This window comes from Astatotilapia calliptera, chromosome 14 (assembly GCF_900246225.1).
Source record: "Astatotilapia calliptera chromosome 14, fAstCal1.2, whole genome shotgun sequence".
Lineage (NCBI taxonomy): Eukaryota > Metazoa > Chordata > Actinopteri > Cichliformes > Cichlidae > Astatotilapia > Astatotilapia calliptera.
In genome coordinates, this window is record NC_039315.1 from 24,924,638 (window position 1) to 24,942,163 (window position 17,526).

Consider the following 17,526-nt stretch of genomic DNA (forward strand, 5'->3'; position numbering starts at 1 on the left):
ACACACACACACACACACACACACACACACACACACACACACACACACGATTCCAGTATCCAATGTGCTCCCCATCTGCTGTCCATTAGGCTCGTTTTTCATCCTTCCTGCTTTCCAGAGGAACTGTTCAGTCTCATTATTGCTACAACTCCTTATGAGGTCTTTGCTTTGATGAAGTCTTTATTGTTGAATACTACTCTGGACTCTAAATGTGTCATTAAACGGAGAAATCCCAACTTCCCACTGATGCCTGCTTCGTTTGCTTGTAGGAGCAAAGCGGAAAAGTCAGGTGACATCTGAACACGTAAAGCAAACATTTGCTATCGCTGATGGCGGCCTACGTGCCGAGAAGCATGGCACACGGGCAGGTTGGTTAAACGTAATGGTAAATACAGGGAGTCGTGTTTTTGATACGTAACCATCCTTCATTAGTCTTTTATTGCTGGTTTAATGTCTAAAAATCCTTTTTCTTATTTGCGCTCCATCATTACTACGACTGAAGACAGAGCTGGTGGTGCTATTGACAAGTTACTAGCAGTGCGCTTAGTTTTTCTTCTCAGAGTCACCTGCTGGGGTTTTTTTTATCCCCCCGTCTTGTAAATGCTTACAAGAAACAAATATCCTACATGTGGAAGTCAGCGTATGTTTGGCTGCGCGTTCGCGTCCCCGCCGCCGTCTTGGTCGGTGCCGCTCTCACAGGTAGGTGGTGGTCTCTCTGTTCTCCCTCTCTTTGGCCTGAGCCACAGCCACGTTGATGCACTGCAGCCACTCTTCAGCGTGTTTCTCATCCTGAGCCTTCAGCACGTACGTTTTACTGTCGGTGAAGATCTCGAAGGCGCGCGGCAGACCCCGGTCCCGACGCTTCTTGGCTACCACCTGCAAACAGAACAAGTGGGTGGGGAAGATTAATAGACAAGACGACTTCATCATCTAGCTCGTTTGGGGGAGAGCTGCTGTCTTTTTAAAAAAAATGTGTTTTGGCTTCATGTTGGTTTCTTCTATCATATTTATAGTAGCTTATTTATCCTTGTCAAGCTGATCTGCTTAGCTCTGAATCCTGGGAAGAGTTTAGACCTTTAGGTCAGATGATATATTAGCTTCAAACTGACAGAGGTGTAAGTAGCGCTGATGGTGATCAGTGGTGAGGATATGGGTAAGTGATGGAAGCGTTCTGAGGGATGATGGCAGTCACCTTGACGCTTTGCACCTTGCTCAGCTCAATCGGGATGTCATCCAGCTCATCCTTCTGTGGGGAGGACACACAGTGACTTTAAATACTTTACTAGGAGATAAAAGAATCACAAAGAATCAGAAACTGATTTCAAAGTGCTTTAATTCATCTGTAACGATCAAACACATCCTGCTAGTGTAATGGGGAAGTCTTTAGGACCCAGGGGACCCAATGGAGGGTATAAAAGAGGAAGTAGCAGCAGGTGCTCTTCATTTCCACTGACGAGCGGCTGTGAACAATGGTTGTGTGAGTAGGTGAAGAGCCTGAGAAGTTTTAATTGTCTGCTACACAAACAGTTGTTGTAAACCTCTACAGCAGAGGTTCGAGGTACAGGCTGTTTTTCTTTTAGTGTTTTTTTTAAATTTGTTGAAATGTATTTGATGTTTATTGTATTTTATGTTTTAGTAGTGATTTTTACAAGATAAGCCAAGATAAGCCAGGTGTGCAGCAAACACAGTTGTCTGCTGGAGGTATGTTAACTTAATATATTTGACATTAAAAAAAAGTATATTGATGCACTATAATCTAATTTATATTGTATTGCCTCCTGCAGGGCAGGCTGCACATGTGAATTTGTCACTGTTTTTTTCCTCCTTCTCCTTGTTGTTGTGTTTTTGGTTTTGGTAGGGTCACCTTTTAAAACTGTTTTTTTTATGCCGGGTTTGTTTTTATTTCTACTGGGCTGGTGCAATATTAGTCGGGCAATGTGCAATCCCTGAGTGGGACTCTTACCTTAGGGGAATTAGGATCTTTAGAGGTGCTCTGTGTGGAGTTGCAGTGAATAAGTTTTTATTAAGAGTGATTTTTAGTGCCACCGATTATTGCCTGAACTAGCACTTAGTGCATGCGATAAGTGTTCTGTTGGGCTCGTATTTATTTGGGGTGGATTTGTTTCTTTTAAAGCAACGAGCATCTGGGACCGCCAAGGGAGAGCAAGCCCTCAGGTGATAGTTGCATTGCTGGCAGGTTGCACCAATAACACTATCTTGTGGTCGTTAGTGACCTTTTTACCATTTTGATGTTTTAGGCCTTTTACAAACCCTTTGTGTTCTTTTAAAATAATAAATTTTAACATATCTGACTGATATTGACCCTCTTGTCCTGTTTATTCTGGGCTCGTTCCTGTGAGAGCTTTGGGCCTGAAAGTTTGCACAAGTAGTATAGAGGCCCTTAGCGGTTACTCGGTGGCTTTCGCTCGCTACATTATTTGGCGTTGTCGACAGGATCCAGGTCATATCAGTTACGGTGTTTGGTTTTTATTTTAGTGTGGCCCTGTTTATTTTAGTAAGAGTGTTAGAGGAGAGGAGGAAAAACAGTGACATCTTCTACGGAGGGGAAGCCAACGCTTGGGCTGCTGCGGGGATAATAAACCTCCTTCGCCGACCCTATGGACGACGTTCAGGCCCTCTTGGAGCAGCTGCAACAGCTAAAAGCAGCAAATGAACAGTTGAGAGACCAATTACAGGAACGTTCTCCTGGGACTGGTCCAGTGCCAGATCCAGTGCCAGGTCCATCTACTGTGCCATCAAATATCAACCCAATAAATGAAGCTACAAATGTGTGTTACGTTTATGCACCTCAGGAGCGTAAATGCCCAAGGTTTACTGGTAAATTGTCAGTGGACTTGTTAACTGTTGACCAGTGGGTTGAAGAAGTACGTAGATGCCTGGAGAGTCGTCCTATGTCAAGAGCAGCACAAGTGATGTTTGTGATGGACCATCTTGATGGCAGTGCTAAATCTGAGGTCTGTTTTCATTCGAGTATCAGCAGAGACACTCCTGACAAGATCTTTGATATTTTGGTCGAGCACTATAGCTGCACTCAGTCATATGTAGCTGCCCAGCTACAGTTCTTCCAGCGCACCCAGCGAGAAGGGGAATCTCTGCGAGATTACTCTCATGCCCTTAAATCTTTAATGGACACTGTAATCTGTAAGACACCAGGTGGTATTCCAAATTCTGATATATTGCTAAGGGACCAGTTTACTGAACATGTCCATGATGATATGCTGCGCAGAGAGCTGAAACAGCGGGTCCTTCAAACACCAGACATGTCCTTTCTTGCCCTACGCAGTATCGCCCTTAAGTGGGCTGATGTAGGTAGGCAGGGAGGGAAAACTAGGTCCCGAGCCTATTCTTGTGATACGAACTGTCAGGTAGTAGAGGGAGTTAATGCAGAGATGCATGCAGTCACCCTTGGGCCTAATGATGACATTCTACAGATAAAAGAGTGCCTTCGTAAACAACAGGTTCAATTAGATACGCTCATGAAGCAAATGTCTGTCCAATTTTCACAGCCGTCTCAGACTGAACTACCCCTGACCCCTCCCACAACTAGGCCTTTTCGTTTCCAGGCAGATGGAAAGCCAATTTGCCATCGGTGTGGTAGGGCTGGTCATATTGCCAGGTTCTGTAGGGTAAAACATCCAGCTATAAAGAATAGTGGTGGGTCTCATGCTGATGCACATGTACAAAGTCAGGTTGTGGAACAAGGCCCTGAGCCTCAGCCATCGGGAAACTAGGTCCCTCTGGTGCAGAGAGCCAGGCATCAGGAACAGGGTTTATAGGCTCGGCTGAAGTTGTTATGGAAGATCCCTCTCGACTAATTGGGAATTGTCCAGTGGTGGAAATAGAAATGGGGGGTGTTATAGTTCCCTGTCTTTTGGATACTGGGTCCATGGTCACCACTATTCGAGAGAGTTTCTTTGAGAAGCACTTCAGGTCGCAGGGGGTGGGGCACTTAAAGAAATGCCAATGGTTACGCCTCAGGGCAGCTAATGGGTTGAAAATCCCCTATATAGGCTACATGGAGCTTGATGTGACTGTTTTTGGTGGCACCCTGACAAAAATGGGCGTGTTGGTGGTGGAGGACCCTCTAGATGGGAGCGTTCAGCAGCCACAGAGTGTGCCTGGCCTCTTGGGGATGAATATCATTAGCCGTTGTTACCACCTACTCTTTGAGCAGTTTGGCCCTCGTCTGTTTGAATCTCCTGCCCTTGAAAATGCCAGTAAGACGTGGAGAGAGACACTTCACAAGTGTCAGCGCATTGAGGCTTTGAATACATCCGGGTATTTAGGTAAAGCAAAAGTCCACGGTCGAGCTGTTTGTGTCCCTGCTGGTTCGTTGAAATGGATACGTACTAGCTGCCCCTCTGCTGCTAACATTAACCTTCCATCAGTGCTCCTGGAGCCCATAGCGACAGGTAATCCCCTGCCAGGGGGCATCTTGGTTTCTCCGGCCCTCCTTTCTGTTGAACAGGGTGTTGTTGACATTCCGGTGGTTAATGTGGGAATTGAGGATGTTTGGTTACCGCCCTGTACACAACTAGGTGAATTGCATCTGGTTGACCCTCCATCATCTGGGGACTCTGGCATTACTGCAGAGTCTGATGATCCCACGTTGCAGATAACGATGCACGAAGTGACTGTACAGGCGCATCCGCACCTTGATTTTTCCGAGCTCTCATGGCCTAACTTGTCCAATGAACAGTCACAACAAGGAGTGTCACTTTTGCAGAAGTATTGTTCAGTTTTCAGCTATGGGGAGGGAGATTTAGGATGTACCACATTGGTGGAACATGAGATCCCTTTAATGGATGATGCCCCAGTGCGACAGCGGTATCGCAGGCTCCCACCCTCTCAGTATGAACAAGTGAAAGCCCATATTAAAGATTTGTTGGATCGGGGGGTAGTGCGTCTAAGCAGTAGCCCTTATTCTTCCCCAATTGTGGTGGTTTTCAAGAAAAATGGAGAGATTAGGCTGTGTGTTGATTACCGTTTGCTTAATGCCAAGACACGGAAAGATGCTTATCCATTACCCCGTATTGAGGAGTCATTAGATGCCCTGACGGGAGCACAGTGGTTCTCTACATTGGACCTTGCAAGTGGGTATAATCAAGTACCAGTGGCCGAGAAGGACAAAGCCAAGACTGCTTTCTGTACCCCTTTTGGTCTGTTCGAATTCAATCGAATGCCATTTGGGCTTTGTAATGCCCCTAGCACCTTTCAGAGGCTAATGGAGCGGATTTTTGGGGATCAAAGTTTCCAGTCCCTTTTATTGTACTTGGATGATATTGTTGTGTTTTCATCCTCCTTTGAGCAGCATCTGGAGCGTCTTGACTTGGTCTTAATGCGGCTCAAAGAACACAATCTAAAGTTGAAGCTGGAGAAGTGTCACTTTTTTCAGCCAGAGGTTCAATACCTCGGGCATGTGATATCGGCTTCTGGGGTGGCGACCGACCCTTCTAAGATTAGTGCAGTGGCTGAGTGGGCACGACCGACTACTTGTACAGAGCTACAGTCATTTTTGGGATTTGCCTCATATTATCGGCGTTTTGTTGAAGGTTTTGCCAAGTATGCTGCCCCGCTCCACCGGCTGGTGGGCGAGCTGGGAGGTACCAAGAAGAAACGTAGAAGTGGTGCCAGTGGGGCAATGTGTCACCTTTGGAGTGAGGAATGTGAGAATGCATTCCAAACACTAAAAAGGCTGCTGGTTAGTGCCCCAGTATTGGCATATGCAGATTTTGCTAAACCTTTTGTCCTTGAGATAGATGCTAGTCAGGCAGGGTTAGGGGCAGTTTTATCTCAGGAGCAAGAAGGAAAGAGGCGGCCAGTTGCTTTTGCTAGCCGGGGCCTGCGACCTAGTGAAAGGAATATGTCCAATTATAGCTCTAGAAAGTTGGAATTCTTGGCACTAAAATGGGCTGTCACTCAAAAATTCCGTGAATATTTGTTGGGAAATAAGTTTGTCGTGTTCACAGATAACAATCCCCTTAGCTATTTGCAAACTGCTAAATTGGGAGCCGTAGAGCAGCGATGGGCCTCAGAACTAGCTGTGTTCAACTTTGAGATTAAATATAGGCCAGGTCCCAGCAATCGCAACGCTGATGCATTGTCACGGCAACTGCATCCACAGAGTCCATCTGGCCTGCTTCCAGGGTTGAAGGTTCCACAGGAAGTGCAAGATCAGACAGATGTAGGTCAACTGGGAAATGCTGTTGCCGCTACGTGTAGAGCCATAGGTGCATTTCCATCCCGACCTAAAGCTGATCTAATATCCCTTCAAGCTGCTGACCCGGTAATTGGCCCTTTTTCACAGTATTGGGAAAGAGGGAGGCTGCCTACCAAGCAGGAAATGGGTAATGTAAGTAAGGGAGTGAAAAAGTTGGTGCAACAGTGGCCCAGAATTAAGTTGAAGGAAGGTGTCTTGTATCGTCAAGTTCAGACACCTGGTAATGGCCAAGTTTTGTTTCAACTGTTGCTACCCCAATGCTTGCAAACAGAGGTCCTGAGAAGTTTACATGATGATCATGGGCATCAAGGCATTGGACGCACTACCAGCCTGGTGAGAGAAAGGTGTTTTTGGCCCTTTATGGCACGTGACATTGAGAAATATTGTCAGGAGTGCGATCGTTGTGTCTTGGCAAAGGCTGTAAAACCAAAAGTTCGCACATTCAGGGGGGGTTTGGTGGCTTCTAAACCCCTGGAAGTCATTGCCATTGATTTCAGTGTTTTGGACAAGTCTAGTGATGGGCGTGAGAATGTACTTGTGGTCACTGACGTGTTTTCAAAGTTCTCTCAAGCATACCCTACAGTAGACCAACGGGCAAGTACAGTGGCACGGGTATTAACTGAAAAATGGTTTTATATCTATGGGGTCCCTAAGCGTATCCATAGTGATCAGGGAAAGAGCTTTGAGGGAGACTTGCTGAAACGTCTGTGTCACCTGTACGGCATAGACAAAAGCAGGACCACACCATATCATCCTGAGGGCAATGGACAATGCGAGAGATTTAACAGAACACTCCATGATCTGTTGCGTACGCTCCCTCCTGATAAGAAAAGAAAGTGGCCGCAATACTTGCCACAGGTATTGTATGCTTACAATACCACAGAACATCAGTCCACCGGTTTTTCACCTTATGAGCTTATGTTTGGTCAGAAGCCCCAGTTGCCCGTTGACTTCTTACTGGGGGCTTCCCAGTCGGAACCAATGTCTAGATCTGCGCAGGAGTGGGTAGAGGAGCATAAACAACGTCTAAGTTCAGTTTATGTGCATGCGAAAGAACAACTCCAACAAGCTGCAGAGAGGAGAAATAAACATTTTCAGCCCACAGTTACTTCCCTTCTCTCCCCAGGTACTCTGGTTTATCGGAAAAGTCATCCTTTAGGCCGCCATAAGATCCACGATGCCTGGGATCCTATGGTGTATGTTGTTGTGCAGAGTATGGACAAAGAAGGCAGGGTTTACAAAATACGCCCTAGAGATCGGTCAGGTCCAGACAAGAACTTAAATCGGGCCGAGTTGAGAGTAATACCTTCAGGTATTGTAGCACCTGCTCCAGACGAATATCCTCTCTCTGACCCAGGGCTGGTAGTTGAGTCACCCCGGCAGTCAACATCAGATACACCAGATGATGACAGTGAGGCTGGTGGAGTTGTACTCGCCCTTGTTCCAAACCCACCCAAAGATCAGCCACCCTCGGTATGTGTTCCCGAGCTTGTTAGTGAAACTAGTAGCATAGGCTCGAGCAACTTGAACCCTGTATCCATAGTTCCAGAACAGCCAGAGGAAAGTGGGATTGATAATAGGGAGAATGTTTTAGAGCAGGACTCGGGAAGAGTTCAGGGGCGGCCTAAAAGAAGTACAGCAGGAAAGCATTCTAACCCCTTTAATCTCCCACGGTCAGTAAATCAGACTACTGCTGTTCTCACTAGCGATTCACAGAGCTCTCTTGTCCATAATGATTTGCCCCAAAATTTATTTAGGCCCTGGCAGTAAGTGGTCACCGGGACGGTGACCTTTTAAAACGGGGGCAATTGTAATGGGGAAGTCTTTAGGACCCAGGGGACCCAATGGAGGGTATAAAAGAGGAAGTAGCAGCAGGTGCTCTTCATTTCCACTGACGAGCGGCTGTGAACAATGGTTGTGTGAGTAGGTGAAGAGCCTGAGAAGTTTTAATTGTCTGCTACACAAACAGTTGTTGTAAACCTCTACAGCAGAGGTTCGAGGTACAGGCTGTTTTTCTTTTAGTGTTTTTTTTTAAATTTGTTGAAATGTATTTGATGTTTATTGTATTTTATGTTTTAGTAGTGATTTTTACAAGATAAGCCAAGATAAGCCAGGTGTGCAGCAAACACAGTTGTCTGCTGGAGGTATGTTAACTTAATATATTTGACATTAAAAAAAAGTATATTGATGCACTATAATCTAATTTATATTGTATTGCCTCCTGCAGGGCAGGCTGCACATGTGAATTTGTCACTGTTTTTTTCCTCCTTCTCCTTGTTGTTGTGTTTTTGGTTTTGGTAGGGTCACCTTTTAAAACTGTTTTTTTTATGCCGGGTTTGTTTTTATTTCTACTGGGCTGGTGCAATATTAGTCGGGCAATGTGCAATCCCTGAGTGGGACTCTTACCTTAGGGGAATTAGGATCTTTAGAGGTGCTCTGTGTGGAGTTGCAGTGAATAAGTTTTTATTAAGAGTGATTTTTAGTGCCACCGATTATTGCCTGAACTAGCACTTAGTGCATGCGATAAGTGTTCTGTTGGGCTCGTATTTATTTGGGGTGGATTTGTTTCTTTTAAAGCAACGAGCATCTGGGACCGCCAAGGGAGAGCAAGCCCTCAGGTGATAGTTGCATTGCTGGCAGGTTGCACCAATAACACTATCTTGTGGTCGTTAGTGACCTTTTTACCATTTTGATGTTTTAGGCCTTTTACAAACCCTTTGTGTTCTTTTAAAATAATAAATTTTAACATATCTGACTGATATTGACCCTCTTGTCCTGTTTATTCTGGGCTCGTTCCTGTGAGAGCTTTGGGCCTGAAAGTTTGCACAAGTAGTATAGAGGCCCTTAGCGGTTACTCGGTGGCTTTCGCTCGCTACACTAGTAAGAGGTGATTCGCGAGGTTGCCGGTAGGTAGAAGTGGCCAGCTCTCCTCCTGCAACAGAAAGCACTGGAATTTCTACAGTCCTCCCACTCCTCAGTCCCCTCCTTTCTGTATTTTACCCACCTACCGTAAGGGCCATTTGAATTGTATGAGCTGGTAAGTTTGTGTGCATATTGCAACACAGCCATGTCTTCTTACCCCCATATTTGGTTAAGCGGTTACAACCACTTAACCAAATATGGGTGCAGACTCATGGCAAGTTACCACATCCTTTCTTTAGTGTGTGTGTGTGTGTGTGAGAGAGAGCTGAAAAGCTATTGGGGTCGACATGTTCACAGGCTGTGTTTTCTGCTGGGGATTCAAACAGACATTTGATTGATCTGAGCCATACGGAGGAATTTAAAATCAACTAAATCTGGAAAAAAGTTCACATCTGACCTCAGAATCAGCAGATTTTAAACATTGCATTAGGTTTACTCTATTTCAAGAAGCCATGTATCTTCATGCTATAAATATCTAGTACATAGGTGTAGTGTTAAGTTAAGAAGGCAGCCACGTGACATGTTTTTCCAGATTAGGAAATACTGCTGACTGTGAGCTGTAAGCATGAATGAAACTTACTTCACAATTTTTTTCTCTGTATCAGCAGAAATGTCGTTGTTGCAAAATTGAGGCTGTACCTAATTTTTACCTACATTTTCATCTCGCAGCTGTTTTTGGAGGTATATAGACATGTTAATTTGTGCAACAACGTCAGCTTTCACATGATCAGTCTGGCTTACAGAGAGACTCGGGATCAGTGGATGATCAGAGTACCAGGTGACACATGAGGAACTGGAGGTTCTGTTCTAAAAGGTTGATGTGGACTTCATATAAAACACGACTGATGAATTTTGGCTGCAGAAAAGACGGCAAAAGGTAAACTGGATGAGGTGTGAGATACACGAACCTATGTGCTTAACCTCCACACATCTCAGCTGTTGGGCCATGAATGCATTTTAGGATGTGACAGAGTATGCACACTTCAAATCCACTATAACCAGTTTCTTCCTTCCGGCTGCTTCCTTTTCGTTGCCACAGATTTCCTGATGCAATTTATGCCTTCACCCCAGTTTCAAAATAGGGGTTTTTCACGTGTCAACCACTACACTGTGGAGCCACAGACTCACACATAACCTATATGTAAAAATGTTGGGGGGGTTTCTTGTTCCTTTTACTTGTGCACCAGAGTACGATGCATGTCTGACAGTCAAAGCTGCCTGATCGTTCAGTACGAAGGAAATATTTTTTGGTTCTCGTCAGGAAAAAACGTCTTTCACAACATGCCAACCACCTCCAGAACCTGCTGGCAGAGACAGACAGGGCTCTGAGAACAAAGACACAAAACCTTCCCAATCTGCGGTGGCTGCAAAACAGCAGACTCCATTACCATCTGGATCCGAGCACAAAGACTTTTGTTTAAAGTTAGGGAAAAAACAAAAAGAAGCAGGAGAGAGATGAATATTCCCCTGTTTCCATAAACTCCTCTATGCTGTCCTCTAATTTGGAGAGCTGCTATTTTAGACACAACACTGACTAAAGTCCAGATGACACTCGATCCCTATAACAGTTTCTCCTGTGCAGATGACTGCCATAAACTGTGTTTGATAAAGCAAGGAGGGAGAGATCACGTTTACTCAGATGAGAGTCAGTATTTCACGTTCAAGGCTCTTTCTCCTTGAGCTACTTGTGCATAACCATTTCTGCAAGTAAGTCATGTTTTTGTAGCATCACACTTTGTCTTTGCGAGTCCCGCCCCTCCCCCAAGAGTCCTTAGCAGGGCCAAGATTTGTTATAGCTGGATTCATCAGATGCTCCTGCTGAGGTGCCATTTCCACTGTTTCATACAGTTTCATCATGATTTAAATCACACGAGACATAGTAAGATTACTGACAGCTTTATAAGCGAGAGGACGGGACCATGCGTAGGTGTATGTTTATGTGTTAGGGTTCATTTTCAGTGTCTACCTACCGATTTGCCTCTCCGGAAAAGGAGCTGATTTCCCGCCAAGGTGAAGTAGCGGGTTTTCCAGCGCTTAATGAACTTCCAGCGAACCTGTTTCTCTTTCAGCTTCCCCTCGATCAAAGGCTGTCCCTCCTGGTTTACGACTATAGATAGCACACAAACACATGACAAACGTAAAGGAAAGAATGAAAAAAAATTAATTAATTAATTAACAAGATATTATACTTATTATACTTTGCAATTAACCTAACATGTCGGTCACTCTGATGTCCTCACAAGCTGGTAAAGCAGAATCAATGCTTCAATCAGGTAAAAAAAAAAGCACCAAGTTCGTGACCTATGCTGTCAGCAGGTAAGAGATGTTAGAGAAAGCTTGTCCGTCTAATAAGTCATGCAGAGGTCGGTATGGGTTACCAGCCAGCTGCTACAGCTGATGGAGTCCACACATTCAAGCTAAAATCCAACTGATTTCTTTCTTTCTGTTTCTGTCTCCATCTTCTATGACTCTCAAGTACTGTGCAAAAGGATTTGGGTGTGCAAACATACATGGAATTGCATTATATAAGGCATAAACACAGTGTACAATTCTAACAAGCTTAAAAGTCAATATTTGATGTGACTTCAGCAAAGTCTGAACTCTCTTAGGTGTGGTTTCTTGTAAGCAGTCTTCACGAATAGTTCTTTAGACTTCTTGAAGGAAATTCAAAGCTTTTCTTTAGACGCTGGCTGCTTTTTGTTCTGTTAAGATGGTCCCACACTGCTTCAACAATGTTGAGGTCCGGGCTCTGGGGAGGCCTGTTTATGACTGATCGTGTTTTTCTATTAAGGTATGTTTTTATCACATTGTCAGTACGTTTGGGATCATTATCATGCTGAAAAATGAAGCTGTTACCAATCAAACATTTTCTAGATGGTATTAGACAGTGGATCAGAATCTGATGGTGCTTTTCAGCATTCTTAATTTCAAGAGTTTTGACACGATCCCAAACACCACTGGCTGAAATGCAGCCGCAAACCATGATAGAGCCTCCACCATGCATTTTAATCACGAGTTCAGCTTCCCACTATTAAATGAGCATTATAATAGTGCAACAGGAAGTGCTCCCGAATCAAGTGCCTTCAAATACCAATCACAACCGTTCCCTGCATCGTGCAGCTTTCCTGCAGGTTTCCAGGAAGTTAAATTGGAACTGACACATAACGGATATTGTGTTGCTGTGAGAAAATGACCTGGCAGGTTAAAGACCGTTTCAATCCCAACCTGACTAAATCAGACATCAGTGTCATAATGCACTGCATAATGTCTCGAAGTGTTCGCGCCTGCAGCGCATGTGTGCAAACAGTTCCTGTGTACTCTAAGCGCTCCGTGGGCATGTTTTGGCATGTTCAGGTTTGGCGCCAGTTTAGAGAGAAAGAGGAGCGAACAGAGCAGCCCTTTGTATCCGCCATATCGTGGTTAAAAACAGATTAGGCAATCTGATCAGTGTTTGGAGTGTGGCCTCCATGCTGAGCAGATGACTCCCAAAGGGGTTTGAAACCAAACCAAACACACCACGAAAGGTCATGGCAACCCCAAATCAGAAGAGAGGAGAGCAGAAAGAGGGGCTTCTTTGCTGCTTTTCTGTTTCCACATTATTTCCTTTCCTTTTATGGACAACAGAGAAACCAAAGACAGCATTTTAAACACATTATTTCAGGCGTGATAACTTTTTACTGGTATTTAATAGTATGTTTTGACAATTTATAAACAAAATAATGAAAATGATTTATGACAGCACAACAATATAGAAACACACTGTTACGCAGGGCTGTGGAACACCGATTACTGCAGTCCTGCCACTGTGGGCAACTAGGCTGAGTGCTTCATCTAACAAACATTTTGATTTTTAAAAAGTCCTTTGATGCATAAATCCTCGTGTCTCATCACTTCGCTTTGATGTAGACACCTGGAATGGTAACCTTTGTTGTCCGCCCCAGGCGTGCGCAGTGGCTTTCAGTCTTTCATCGGAGACACGCTGATGTCAAACGAGCAAAGACACAGCTAATAAAACACACACACACATACACTAAATCATAAGCAAATACAAAAGGTCCACAGTAATGTGCAGAAACAGGAAGGTTTTGCATGGAGCTGTTGTTTAGTTTGCTTTCCATGTGTGGTCAGATCACCCATTTTAGTGCCAAACCTGACAAGACCCCCTCTGCATATGGCTCTTGATCAATGACTGCAATGTTATGGGAGTGACAGGATTTCAAAAATGGGAAATGAGTCATGTCTCCAACCCAAATGATTTCCAGAAACATCTCCTACAAACAACCCTAATTTCTCCCTCAGGCCTAGACATATATATTAAAAGAAACCCTCTACAAGCTCTGGAGTTAGCTTTTATAACGTGTAACTGCTTGATACTTTGATGGTTTGCTGTTCTTGGCTTCATGACCACACGATCAACTCAATATTAGGTGTGAGTAGAGCAGGGACACGTATCCTGAACACAAACGCAAAATCTCAAATTACTCACTGTGATGTTAGCAATTCAGTCTCCATGTAAGTGACCCTATTAGAAGGCTTTAAATTATTATATATTATTACTAACTTATTGTATAATAATTTAAAGCTGTATCACCAACCACAAATGTCTTCTTATGGTTTAAATATAATTTCCATGGAAAATGATATCACTAGTGGTTCCTGGAAATTCGAGCAAGGGTGAGTTAAAAAAAAAAAGAGAGAAAAGAAAACAACAACAATGGTGCAAGTAGAGACAAAACTTTCAGCACGTTCTATTCTCGTGAAGCAACCAGGCATTACACAAACTGTAAACACAGAGGTGGTTACAGAGTCCAGAGACAAACGCTACGTGGCACACAGAGAAAAATAAAGATTTCACAGGACTCAGTGCGGTCAAGTGAAAAATGTCCTGTGATTCGGTAGCTTGTAGAACCACTTTTAGCAACGATGACTTGAGTAATCGTTTTCTGTAAGAGTTTATCGGTCTCTTGCATTGTTGTGGAGCAATTTTGTCCAGCTTCTCTTTACAGCGTCGCTTCAGTTTATTGAAGTCTGGGTGCATTGGTTTATGTGCAGCTCTCTTACTGGAGCTTTATATTTTGGTGTTAAATCTAGATTATACCCCAAATCCCCCTAGAATGTGACCTGCACCATAATCTGACGTGCACCTGCCTACAGATGTATCTACATGTCATGTGGACATTGCAATTCCTCTTTTCAGTACCATCGATTCCTCCCTTGCATTTCCAGCTACATTTTCGCCACAGTTTTTGAATGGATCGGTAGAAGAAGAAGAATCATTTAGTCAAAATGAGGACTATTCCTAAGGTCATGTCTCCAGGCCATGTCCCATGATTTTCTTACATCTCAGGGATGTAAGAAAATCCCTGGGAAAGATGCACAAAGAAGTGGATTTTTTATTTATTTATTTTTTAAAAGTCAACAACAAAGCTGAGCCCAGCATTTGTATTTGTTTCTATCGGTCATGGTCATGTCAGTCGTGATCATTAACATGTAAAATGCAAGCATGAATGCTAGCAGTGATGGCACCTTGGTGGCAGTTATGAATAGGTTAATGCACAGACTCACTGCAGAAGTTCGATTCAGCTATTATCCGGTTGTTCAGTCTGACGTCACTAGCCATGTCTGGGCCTAAACTCCGCTGCAGGTCCATATATCAAGCGATCACTATGGCATTACTGAGAGTTGAAAAACTGTCTAAAGTCTTTCATCTTTAATAAAATGATCAGCGTTCTGCTCTACCAGGTGTAACAATTGAGTTTAACATCCAGGCAGCCATGAAAACGGAATTTATGACATTTAACGGAGTTAGAAGTTAGCAGGGAGTTAGCTCGCTAGCTTCTATCTAAATACAATATAGCATGTCCTGACTGCGGGGTTTTGGAAACAAATTAAAACGTACAGCTCTGTTATCACTTCCAGCATAAATGAAGGCAGAAAACTAAACAGCAGTGACGTTTGTAGGGTTACTGAAGTTTGGCTAGCTGGTATATAATGATGTGCTACGTGACCGCTAGCGACACAACTATGTTAGCATAATATAAGCAAGCTAACTTTTTTTCCACTCGATAAAAGTTAATGTGAGTGTTCTCGGTGGTCAGGAACAAATGTAATCGCATGGCAGGATGCTGTAAAAGGACCAAATTTCAGCCAGGAGAACAACTGAGATAATCCATCCACAATACGAGGTTAGTCATTCATATACTGCTGCATGGGCTGGGCTGTAGTTACATCATAAGGTTTTAAAAATTGAGCTTAAATAAATCATTAGTGGTAATAAAAGCCAAGGGAGGTCAACAATGATCACCGACTGTTTTAGGAGATTTTTGAGATTAAATAGAAGAAAATACATAACATTAAACATGTTAACAACACAAAAGCCATATTAAACACAGACTACTTTAGGCCCGGAAGTAGGATTCGTCACATCATCAGTTAACGACCGGATTGTCCCAGTCGGGTTGACGTCTGCACATTGACTTGATTCTTTTCTTTCTCAGTCATTCTGTTGTAGATTTGCTGACGTCCTTGGAATCACTGCATGATTGCATGACGCATCAAAGCTTTATCTGTCAGACAGATGGCCTCACATTTGAGTTTAGAATACTTTGGTACACAGAGGAGTTCGTGGTCGATTCAATGACAGCAAGGTGCCCGGGTCCTGTGGCTACAGAACATCATCACCTCTCCACCACAGTGTATGACAGTTGTTGTGAGGTTTTTGTGCTGACATGATGTGTTTGGTTTTTCCAAACATGTTGCTGTGTGTAACTGTCAAACATCTCCACTTTGATCTTATCTGTCTAAAGAACTGTGGTCCAGAAGTCTCCCAGCCTCTTAATGATACTGTCATGAACTTTAATATTTAACAGTGAACTGAGGCCTGTAGAGTCTGAGATGTAGCTCTTGGGTTTTTGCAGTTTTTCTGATCACTGTATGGTCGAATTTTACCTTTTTAAATTCCTGTGGAAGCAGTAAGTGTGTACTTAGTTATTCACAGGACTGCATATAACATAATGTAGTATATACATGCACCACTAGCACCGTTTCCAAATCAGGCTTCACCAAACCTAATGCCATACCCTACCTACAAGTGTCCTGTTACACATAGATCGTACTTCATTTTGTTCTGATGTGCCATTGTCATTGATTCTGCTGCCAAATCCAATTGATGGTTTCAAAACTGCTTCCAGAAAAAATCTCGGTGACTGACTCAACCTTTACTGGAAACCTTAGGGACAACATTAAAAAAGAGCAAGATTAAATTCCAAAAATAATAATAATAATGGATTGGATTTATAAAGCGCTTTTCAAGGCACCCAAAGCGCTTTACAATACCACTATTCATTCACTCTCACATTCACACACTGGTGGAGGCAAGCTACGGTTGTAGCCACAGCTGCCCTGGGGCAGACTGACAGAAGCGAGGCTGCAATATCGCGCCATCGGCCCCTCTGGCCAACACCAGTAGGCGGTAGGGTAAAGTGTCTTGCCCAAGGACACAACGACCACGACAGAGAGCCCGGGGATCGAACCGGCGACCTTCCGGTTACAGATACACTTCCCAACCCCCTGAGCCACGGTCGCCAAAAATATATCCTTATGTAGTAAAGTTTTAAATAAGAGAAGAAATATAAGCTGGAAAGTGTTGCAGTAGAGCTGCATAAATGATGCCACACATGTACAAAGGCCATGACAGCCACATATGTATTAGCTAACATGCTTCCCTAATCTCGCCCTATGATGTCACCAGAACCTCCAGTTGCACCCTTGAGAAATGCTGCCTTGATTTGACAAACTTTCACTAAGCCTCAAAATTCCATTTATAGCAATGACACTCAAAATTTCACAGTGTGATGAACGTCTCTCTTTTCCAGAAAATGAGATGAAAATTTCTGTCTTCGCTGATTGAATGTGGGAGGATGACACTTAGATGGGGCTTTCCATATTTTTGAAAGAAGTCGATTTGTCTTCCCGAGATTACCAAATGTGCTCAAATCCACACGTGGAGAGAAAACTGATGTAATCACCATATATTTTTATTCCCCTTTCTCTTCTGCTGCTTGCCAGTTAAGTGAGTGCAACAGCATGTTGTCCAAGTGAAAATACTGAACAGCCCAGGGAGCGCAGGATAAGAGGACACACTTGGTATGTGCCGTATTCAGGCATGTCCACACATACACGCACACACACACACTGAACTGGTCATTAACGCACACTTCAAAGACATTCCAGTAGTTGAACTCAACAGTATATCATAAAGTATTATGGAGTTGTACCAACCACGGGCTGCACTCCATAATAAGTTGAAGTGAAAAGCGCTTTTCCTTTTTAGCTTTAAAAAATGAAACAAGTTCTCTCTCTGT

At 43.7% G+C, this 17,526-nt stretch overlaps 1 protein-coding gene across 3 annotated transcripts in view; it reads right to left on the reverse strand.

Annotated features, from left to right (window-relative positions):
• Positions 1–17,526, reverse strand: part of veph1 (ventricular zone expressed PH domain-containing 1) — a 95,234-nt gene continuing 77,708 nt past the window's right edge. For all 3 annotated transcript variants that reach the window (XM_026191529.1, XM_026191531.1, XM_026191530.1), the window contains 3 exons: positions 11,134–11,270; positions 1,193–1,246; positions 1–876 (listed from right to left, as the gene is read on the reverse strand). In XM_026191529.1, coding sequence (XP_026047314.1) covers positions 694–876; positions 1,193–1,246; positions 11,134–11,270 — 374 coding nt within the window. In that variant the 3' untranslated portion in view covers positions 1–693. The remainder of the gene's footprint in view (positions 877–1,192; positions 1,247–11,133; positions 11,271–17,526) is intronic.